This window comes from Electrophorus electricus, chromosome 21, assembly GCF_041902795.1.
Source record: "Electrophorus electricus isolate QZ-2024a chromosome 21, ASM4190279v1, whole genome shotgun sequence".
Lineage (NCBI taxonomy): Eukaryota > Metazoa > Chordata > Actinopteri > Gymnotiformes > Gymnotidae > Electrophorus > Electrophorus electricus.
In genome coordinates this window covers 6986011-6996477 of record NC_137517.1, presented here as the reverse complement: position 1 = coordinate 6996477, position 10467 = coordinate 6986011, and the positions used below count along the sequence as shown (strand labels likewise).

Below are 10467 nucleotides of genomic sequence, written 5' to 3'. Positions count from 1 at the left end.
ATTTTTCTCTTATTTAAGATTACAATTATGGTGTTCCCTCATTTGACATTTAAGGATACTAACCTGTATAAACTATATTTATTTTCTATACTAAAGACATCTACATATATTACATTAATCTAGCCTCTTGCAGAAGATCTGTATGAACATTAAATTTGCAGGACCAAAATGGATAGGTTGATTATGTAAATCAGTGTGGATAGTGCAGATATGTTGTTTTTTTGTTTTTTTTCCTGTGCTGGCAGGGTTAGAGGTGGCTAGTACAGTCTCCTGCAATGTAAATATTTAAATTCTTGCATCTGGTCTTGCACTGCAGAATGTGAAAAGATCAGTGACAGTTTCTTCAATAACCTGGCTGGAGGGGGAGAAAACTGTGTACATGATGAGACTGTGGTGGCGATGAAGAAGTATCAGGACAGGACCAATTTGCTGTGCTGGATTTTGCAGGGTAGCCATAGGGTCACAGAACAGAATGCATAAATAAAACTTTTGTCAGCCTGCATTCCACGCACATGTCCATTTGGACGTCTGGGTACTTTGGGCTGGTCCTATGCCCAAGCAAACAAACAAACACAGAACTTCCAATTACTACTAGTTAAGGCCATCTAGTTTACATTTTGAGAATAAAACAAATATAAAAAAATAAACATGCAGAGTTCAAATACTCTGGAACCGCGGTAGGAAGAGTTTCAGATGTTTTAGAAACGATACATTTTGAGCCTAAATTGTAAAATGTGGATTTGAATGCAACTGTCCCGCGTTATCTTATTCCAAGCCTGTAGATGGCAATGTTTGCAAGAAGTCGCTCCAGTTTTCACTCGTCGGTAGGCGCCACCGACGAAGTAGAGATAAGTTTGTTGGCCTGCGTTCATTTTGCAGCTAATTCTATTAATTAAATAGGTTTTCTGAGGAATAAGTCTAGACGTTGTAAGTCATGGATGTCGGCGAGCTGTTGACTTATCAGGTATTGCGAGAGTAAACCTGTTTTGGTCATGCTAGATTCTTACATTTCAAAATGTGTCCTCGAGTTAGCCACCAGTCTTTCATGAAACCAGCTAACCTAGCTAGCTAACCTTGGTAACAATAACAGGATCCAGCATGGTGTGGCAGTAGCTAGCTAAGATAGGTTAGCTAGATGGCTAGCTAACTTCACCTCTAGCCACTGCGAAATTTATTAACAAGTACCTAGTTAGCTAACATAGATGGCTAGATAGGCAGCAGCGGGGTAATAACTTTTATTTCTTTTTCGTATGCAGTCTCAGAGAATGATACATCACTCTACTAAAGCTTTGCCATGCTAGCTAAGCTAACTTGGGACAGTTGACTAACGCTCAGAGTAATCAGCATTTGGATGGGATTTAGCAAAATCTTTGTAATAATAGCTAAACAAAATGTGTCATACACCTCATGGACTTTAGAAATCGGTTATACATCTTCCTAGTTGTAAACATTGCTAGGTCAAGACATCTTATGGCACTCAACAGTGTGCAAATACCTGCCATGTCTTGCCAAACATTTTGTTGTTGTCATTGACAGCCTGACCGAGGAGCTAAGCGGCCCAGGGAGGAAGATGTCAGTGAGGAGTCCCGGGTCAAGCAGAAGACCTCCAGCAGGGAGCCTCCTCGACCCGCCGTGCTTGGGGAGGCAGAGAGTGAAAACAAAGACAGCAAGGAGAAGATCTTGGAGAAGCTCATGGACCAGGATGAGGTTGACCCAGAGGTGCTGCTGCATTTGTGTATATTTGAGTTTCATGTTGGGAACTGCAGATGTAAACGGGAAACCTGTCTTGCAGGGCCAGTTTTGCATTTAACAGCACATTTGCATTTAATGCATACTGAATGATTAAAAAGAAGTGTGTTTAAAGGAGTCTGCTTCCAAAAACTAGCAGTTGTATTGACCCATTATTAGAGTTTGAGTTTTCAGTTAGTGAATCCCATCCAGTTAAATAGACAGCATATTCTCATTTACGGGGCACTTCAGTTTCATTAATGGATCTTCTCTGAAATATTTACCTGGTTGAACGTGTTGGAGTGTATGGTAAGACTGAAGTAAGCTAGTGTGTTGTTGCAGAGTGCTGAAGGTAGGGCTGTCTGTGTTGCTTTAACAGGGAGAGCTGGTGGATGAGAGCACAGTGAAGAAAATGATCCTGACCTTTGAGAAAAGGTCGTACAAAAACCAGGAGCTCAGGATTAAATTCCCAGACAACCCAGAGAAGTGAGTTAACAACCAAGCACCAGGTTTACCTTTTTTGTCTTATTTTGCTTTTCCTAAATGAATGTAGTAGAAATGGAATGTTTTACTGCCTTTGTGGAGGGCATGCCATTAATAGTACCAGTGCATTGAAAAATTCTGCCAGAAAATTGTTGTTCTTTTAGTTGAGTATTTACATTCTTTTCACACTCCAACTGCATGCATTATTTTTCACTGCACTAGTAGGTATTAATGGTGCACACTCCATAATACCACTGGGGCATGTCTGTCACATTCACATATGAAAAGGAAACTAAACAGACAAGAATATGTGTCCACTTTACAGTGCCAAAAAGCCATATGTGTCATACAAAATAATATACCGAAGGTTCACATTGCAAGCCACATTTCTTAATTCCAGTTTTTGTTCAGTTGGAGTTTCCTCTTTTGCTGGTTCACACTCATAATTGCAAGTGACCTGTATCTGTCTGTAATATGAACTTATCCATCTTCTGAAACGGCATGTATGTGCACATTGAAAGATTTTTGCAACTGCATAACATGTGTGTATGTGTGTATGTATGTATGTATGTGTGTATGTATGTGTGTGTGTGTGTGTGTATATGTATATATATATATATATATATATATATATATATATATATATAATGAGAGAGGAAAAAGTCACACTAACTGATCTGATGATTCTCATTGAAGTCACATGGCCACAAATCCAATCTAAGGCCACATATGAAAATAACTCAGATGTGAAATCAAATGTGTATCCACAAAGCCATGAAAAAAACAAAACAAGATTTGAGTCAGTTCATGTTTGTAATGTGGCTCTGGGCAGGTTTATGGAGGCAGAGCTGGACCTGAATGACATCATCCAGGAGATGCATGTGATCGCCACCATTCCAGAGCTGTACCACCTGCTGGTGGAACTGAATGCTGTCCACTCCCTTCTGGGGCTGCTGAGCCATGACAACACAGATATCCTCTCACTTCTACAGAGCAGCTACACAGAGTTACAGAGACGAGTAGAAATCCTCTCACACAAACAGGGCACATGTATAGAGTTATGCAGAGAGCAGTAGATATGCATCTACACAAAGGTCTTAGTCTCGTTAAAGGTTGCAGTTCAGTTAATTCCACAGACACATTGATGTAATTATAGTTAGTTTGACTGTTTTCTTATTTGGTTTTTATCTTCTTACAAATGTAATGCAGCTGATGCTACTAGATTTATGAGAAATATCATTTAAAAGCAAAAGCAGTAAACATTCCTTTTTTTTTTAATATGTCATCAGCATAAGATTTGAACATAAATCTAGTTCTCATCACATTTTTGTGCTGGATGTTCACTGCAGTGGACCAAGAAATTTTGGATGTCAGAGCATCAGAATGTTATTAGGATTGAGTTATTGTCTGGGCTTGTTAAGGTTATGACTTGCTGAGATGTTTATCAGGTATCTTTAGCTTCTTTTGTCTGGCTCTCGGTAGATCACTGTTTATTTTAAATTAGCTTTTTTTTTCTTGGTTCCATGATGGCCTACACCGTTTCCCCAGTTCACTCCATCTCAGAAAGTCCCGGGTGCATGAGTTGTTACCTGCAGTGTTTCACACTGCCTTGTGCATCATCTGTATGTCCTGCACACCCATCACCTTCTCCTTAACCCGCTGCACATATCGCCATCGCAGTAGTGGATTTGCTGCAGGAGCTCACAGACATAGACACGCTGCACGAAAGCGAGGAAGGGGCCGAGGTCCTCATTGACGCCCTGGTGAGGAGAACGCAGCCTGCTCCTTAACGACTCCATTGGGAATGTTGGGCATCTTATAGTGCTGCAGCAGCGTAGACTCTTGAGATGTTCTGTGGTTTCTGTGGCAACAGTGCCTGAAGTTCCTTATTGGGCCTTTAATGCTTGATTTTAACTAAGGCAATGTCATGTGCCAATGCTCTGTTTGTAGATGAAGTGCTTTGAGGCTTTTGATGCTGTTAGTTATCACACTCAGGGACATGATCCCAGGGGTGCTGAATGACTGCAATCAAATAATGTTCATATGCAAAGACTGACCAAAAGCCTGAATGTCATTCTAAACCAACATTTCCAACACTATTCAATTATAGTTCTATGTAATAACACTTGCATTAATGATTGCATTATTAACCATTTTCTATTGATCAGCAATTTCTTTTTTTTTTTTACTGCTTTGGGGATTTGTTGTGTGTATGTACTGACATTTAGAAAAGCAAAGGCTGAGTCATCCAATCAGTTAACGTGGGGTTTGAGGGGGTAGGGGTTAATAAGCCCAAGGCACCCTGTAACTATGGCATTTGTGCTGCTTATGCAAGAACACACTGGGGCAACCTTTGGGTGGAATTTTTAGCAGTGACAAAGTGCATATGCTCAGCACAGACATGTGCTGAAACCGGCACAATCCCACTGACGTTTGCACCATGCCTGCACACCTGGGTTTGGCTTTTCAGAGAGATCATTATGTTCTGGAGAGAATGTTGAGGCCCCACTTACTTTTCTTGGAGAGGCAGGATCACACAGAGCCACAACTCTTAAGTGATATTTGTGATTTGTGCTACTCATGTAACTTCTTGCTTTGTTTTTATATTTTTGTGTTTTAATCTCATACTGCATGTTTCATAAAATAAGAATGTTGGGAGGCAAAAGCCCCAAAGCAGTTACGTCATATCCATTTGAGCCTATGCAGTGTTTGGCAGGGCGTCTGTCCTTTGTTTGCTTTTGTTTGAGAAGTCTTATTTGTTACTTGTTTATTAGCTGGAGGGCCAAGTGGTCGCTCTTCTCGTGCAGAACATGGAGAGGCTGGATGAGACTGTTAAAGAAGAGGCAGACGGAGTCCACAACACGCTAGGTATGCCTCCCTTCACTAACAGTCCACACGCTCTGGGGAAAACTTTGGTACTCACCCTCAACGTTCGCCATTTCTTCTTTCAGTCCCTGGTATATTTCTAACTTTTCACATTCCTTACTTTGGATGTGTTCATAACTTGAGACTGCCACATCTATCACCACTGCTGTTTCTGCATTTTATCTATCAATGTCTGTTTGGTTCGCCATTACTTGTTTGAAATCTAAATGAAAGGGGCTACATGAAGCACACATATACACACTAATTAACCATAATATTAAAACCCTCCTACCTAATATTGTGTAGGCCCCCCTCATGCTACCAAAACAGCTTTGATGCACACAGGCATGTACTTCACAAGACCTCTGAAGGTGCCCTGTGGTATCTGGCACCAAGACGTTAGCAGCAGATCCTTTAAGTCCTGTAAGTTGCAAGATGGGGCTTCCATGGATAGGACTTGTTTTTCCAGCACATTTCACACTTGATCACATTGTGATCTGGGGCATTTGGCGGCCAAGTTAACACATTTAGCTTTTTGTCATGTTCCTCAAACCATTCACCAACATTTTTTTGCTCTTGGCATGCTTTCCACCAGTCTTTCACATTACTGTTGAGTAACCTTACGCCACTCCTGGCACATAAATTCCAGGAGCTCTGCATTGTTTGATGGCTTGTGACCATCCATCTTCCTCTTGATCACATTTCAGAGTTTGTCAGTGGGGTTCACGTCTGAAGATTGGGCTGGCCATGATCTGGGTCTTGATCTGGTGGTCCCTCATCCACACTTTGATTGACCTGGTAGTGTGACATGGAGCAATCCTCAGAGTTGTGGAACATTGTCAGAACAGAAGGAAGCAAGTTTTCTTCCAGCACAGTTTTGTAAGTGGCTTGATTCATGTGTCCTTCACAAAGACAAATCTGCCTGATTCCAGCCTTGCTGAAACACCCCCAGATCATCACCTATCCTGCACCAAATTTCACAGTGGGCATGTGACACTCTGGCTTGTAGGCCTCTCCAGGTCTCCATCTAACCATTACATGACCAGGTGTTGGACAAAGCTGAAAATTGCACTCATCAGAGAAGATGGCCTTTCTCCAGTCCTCTACGGTCTAATCCTTATTGTCTTTCACAAGCTTCAGTCTGGCTCTTTGCTTCTCATTGATGAAGGGCTTTTTCCTAGCTTTGCATTACTTCAACCTTGCCTCCAGAAGCCTATTTCGAACTGTCCTAGCTGTGCAATTGACCCCAGTTGCTGCATGCCATTCCTTTGGTAGGTCACTTGACGTCATCTTACAGTTGTTAAGTGACATTCGAATGAGGTGTCGATCATCACGATCAGTACAGAGTTGTTTTCGACCTCTGCCAGTTTGTAGCTGCTGTTGTCCCATGTGTTTGCTGCTTGACCTTGTTCTTATGAACTGTAGTTTTTGAAATTTTCAAGATAGAATCAACCTGATGCTCACTGTATCCCCCTGCCAGTAAAGCTACAATTGAACCCTTCTTTTTCTCATTAAGATCCTTTCTTTTCAACTCTTTTGGCATGATCTGTAGCTGTATTTTAACTACACTTACTTTTTGGGTAGTCCTAGCGCTCCTTTTCCCATCCAGCTGATTCTATAACAAGTGAATAGTGATGACAGCAGCAGTGGTTTTTATACTGTTGCTCGTTAGAATAGGATTTTGTTAAGGTGTTCACTTATTCAGCATCTCATTAAATAGAATGAGGTGTGTCTGTGAAGGAATTCCACACACACTTGAATGGAATGGCTGCTGTACATGTGGAGATGCTGATTTAAGAAAAAAATTGGAGTGGTCTTTTTTTTTTTTTTCTGGAGATGTGTGTATATATAATTTTTTTTAAAATTCATTTATACATTGTTATACCGACACTGACTGAACATGCACAATCGGCCAAAATGGCTCTGACGCAGACTGATTAGAGCCAAAGGTGTGGAAAAGACTGCACTGAGTACAGTCGATGGTAGGTGACCGATGCCATCCTACAGCCTGATGCCTGCTGATTGTCGGGTCAGTGTGTCCCGAGCCAAAGTGAATTTAAAAAGAAAAGCAAGCATTTCCACCATTTCTGGTTTAAGGAAAGTATGAGAATATTACAGATGCTGTATCAAAACCCATGACCATCGAATTTTGCAAACTTGGGCAGCTCTGACCATTATGCCCATTGCTCCATTGTCAGTTTTGTTCATCACAACTATATTGGCTGTTGCTGAGGTAGAACATGGACTGGTGTATTCAAATTTTAGAGGTGTACATTTTAATCAGTCAAGACTGTTAAGTAACATTCTCGGGTTTTTGCTTATGTTGGATTTACATGTGTACAGAGTTTGAGGTTTACAGTATGCCAATTACATGTATTGAACTCTCCTTTGTATGAATGTAAGGAGTATAATTTATACTCTCCTTTGTATGAACGACATCAAACTGTATGCCAAGAGGGAAAGGGATATTAACTCACTGATCCACCTGACTGGCATCTACAGCAAGGAATGGGGGATTGAGATGTATGGCCAGCTAATGTGAAAGGGAAAGTTATCAGGACAGAACTTGTTTTGAACTTCCACGAGATTTTAGCTTGCACAAGGCCGTATAACTGACCTAGAGAGCAGTTACTAATTCTTGAGAATTTTCCAGTCACATGGAAACCATAAAGCAATAATTCCATTCAGCAACATCTGAATTTCAGCAACATCCAAGTAGCTCTGTACAGCAAGGCAGGGCTTGAAGAGTCAGTATGGGAAAGTATTAACAGAATGGTGAGACATGAAACATCCATGAATATGTCCATTCAGTGACCCCCAAGGACGTACTGATGAGGAAGAGCCTCAAATGGGTGAAGTGATCACTGGCTCCAGAGGAGGTGCCATGGCAGGATAAGCCCCACTATGGAATTCACCAGCAACAGATAGCTGAGGTGGTTGACATAAGACATACCAAGACGTTTCAGTGGCTGGAAAAGGCAGGACTGAAGGAGAGCACAGAGGCACTAATCAGAGCAGCACAAGATCAAGCACTATGCCATAGGTTAATTCAAGCAGGGGTGTAACACCTAGAGAAGACCTAAGATGCAGACTGGTACAATGGAGCCTCTGAGACAGTATGACACCTTGGAGTAACAAGATGAAGGCAGGGAAAGCATAAATCAAAAGACATAACCAAATGACAGGGATCCTAGACAGGACTGTATACAAAGTATGTCAGCTGCACAGCCCTAATGCTAAATGGGAGGAACCACAGTGTGTGGTGGTGAACAATAGGGCTATTCTCCTGGGGGACTTCCAGATCCAAAAAGATAAACAAGTAACGGCCAACTTATCAGACATTGTGTTGGTGGACAAGATGCCAAAAACAGCAGTTGTAATAGATGTGGACAAAATAGAAAGTATGTGTAACGTTCTGCTAATAGTGATGGGGACACTTCTAGCTATGACCCCTAAGGTGGAGCAGTGGTTCCAACAGGTCCCAGGAATAACATTACACTCTTCTGGACTGAGATTAATCATTGGACCAGCAAAAACACTGTGCCGCACTCTCAAACTCCCAGGCCTCTAGTAGACGACCCAAGTGTGAGGACACAGATATGACCACCCACAGGAAGGGCGAGCTAGGAATTACTACATACACAAGCATGTATATTAATCTTTAGTTGGATGTTTGGCCACTGGTGCCTTCAAGACCAGTATTATCCTGACTTCTGTTAGCTAGCCTGAATGGGAGCTGGTATTTAGCAGCTGGTTCATTTGTTCTGCTAGTTAATCATGCAGAGCTCTTAGTTTCTTTAGCCAGTAGGAATGAATTGTGTCAGAAATGGGGCTGCTCAGTTCTTAATGTTTCTGACCTGCTGTTGTAATCTTGACTGATTTCTGCTATGGGACATTGTGGTGCTCTGATTTGAGATCTCTTAACCACTGAGCACTGGTTTTATGTGATGATTCATTCTCCCTCATAATTGTATTTATTCTGTAGCCGTGCCTCGTCTTTGTTCTCCATGCCTTTCTGGAGCTGTGACAATTTGCTGACTTCCATCCTAGTTGTCTTTATCTTGGTTTCCAGCTGCCGTTTTCAAGGGCGACAGTGGGAATGGCCTGTGGCTGGGTATAGTTTGTTGGTTTGTTATACTAGTTGTTGTGCTTTTATTGCTGCATTAATATCTTCTAGCATACTGTCTGCCTGTAGCTTGTGTGTGTGTGCGCGTCCGCATCTTCCTTCTCAACCCACTTTGTCGCTGCGAGCCTTCTGTCCCCTCTGCTGCAGTCATCGAGTTGTCAGGCGACTTTGCTTCATTCTGATGTATAATGAGGACGGCTGCCCCTGTGCCTGGTCGGTGTTGCATCATAAAAAGAGAATGCTGAATGCTCTCTGTCTTTTCTCTGTCCTGCTACTTCATGTCTCTTTCTTCCTTCCTCATTCTCTTTTGCTCCTGGGGTCTCTCACGTGAGCTCTCTTTGGCAGCACTAAGTGCTCAGCCTCAGAGCTCCTACATGGAAATAACATTCAGCTCATTGCTGTATATACATGCTGAATAGAAAGCACCATTTATAAGGAGGCTATTATGTTATTTCAGGTAATTGTATATTATTTTTTTAGGGAATTTATCTTGGGGGATTAGCTTTAGGAAACTTCTCTGGGCCTCTGGCTGTATGAATAGCAATGGCCACTTTCCTGCAGAGGTGTATTTGCTTTTAAAGTTGTTTGGTGTTGTTTGGCATCAAGTCAATGAGTTGGATTCTTCTTAACTGGGTCAGACATGCAGGACGGGGGGGGGGGGGGGGGGGTTCTGTGTTTGTGTGCGCACATATGTGTATGTACGCACGTTAATGTGAGTATTGATGATTTATCTCAGACTGTTTTGCATCAACACCAGCATTTAATGCTCAGTTGAAGGAAAGAGAGAGCACTGAATGCATCAAGCAACCTTCCCTGTGAGGTTATCCTGTAATAAAATGTAATGTAGTTTTCATGCTCTGTTGCCTGTAGAACATCTTAGTATTGTGTGATTCGCTGGTCCTTTTGGATTATGATTGTGTTGGTCCTGATGTGTGCTGTTTGGTGAAACAACCGGTCTGGATCTGATGAATTGTTGTGTTGCCATCATCATTGAGTAGACACTTCCTATGTTTGTGGTTATTCAGAGACTGAGGCAGTTCTAGTGTTTTTGGGGTTATTTGAACTTGCTTGAGGCTATTTAGGTGTGTGCAGCTCTTCAAAGCTGTTTTGGATATTTGAAGCTGTTTGAGGCTGTTCAAATGATTTATATATATATATATATATATATATATATATATATATATATATATATATATATATATATATATATATATATATATATATATATATATAAAAGCTATTTTATGTGACATTGCCTATGATCA

General features: G+C 41.5%; 1 protein-coding gene across 1 annotated transcript in view; it reads left to right on the top strand.

Moving 5' to 3' along the window:
* Window positions 1-829: 829 nt before the first annotated feature.
* The window catches only part of ctnnbl1 (catenin, beta like 1), a 36427-nt gene continuing 26789 nt past the window's right edge, over window positions 830-10467 (top strand). Inside the window, exons 1-6 of the mRNA XM_081704331.1 lie at window positions 830-964; window positions 1537-1719; window positions 2108-2214; window positions 3044-3188; window positions 3882-3974; window positions 4986-5079. Coding sequence (XP_081560457.1) covers window positions 935-964; window positions 1537-1719; window positions 2108-2214; window positions 3044-3188; window positions 3882-3974; window positions 4986-5079 — 652 coding nt within the window. The 5' untranslated portion in view covers window positions 830-934. The remainder of the gene's footprint in view (window positions 965-1536; window positions 1720-2107; window positions 2215-3043; window positions 3189-3881; window positions 3975-4985; window positions 5080-10467) is intronic.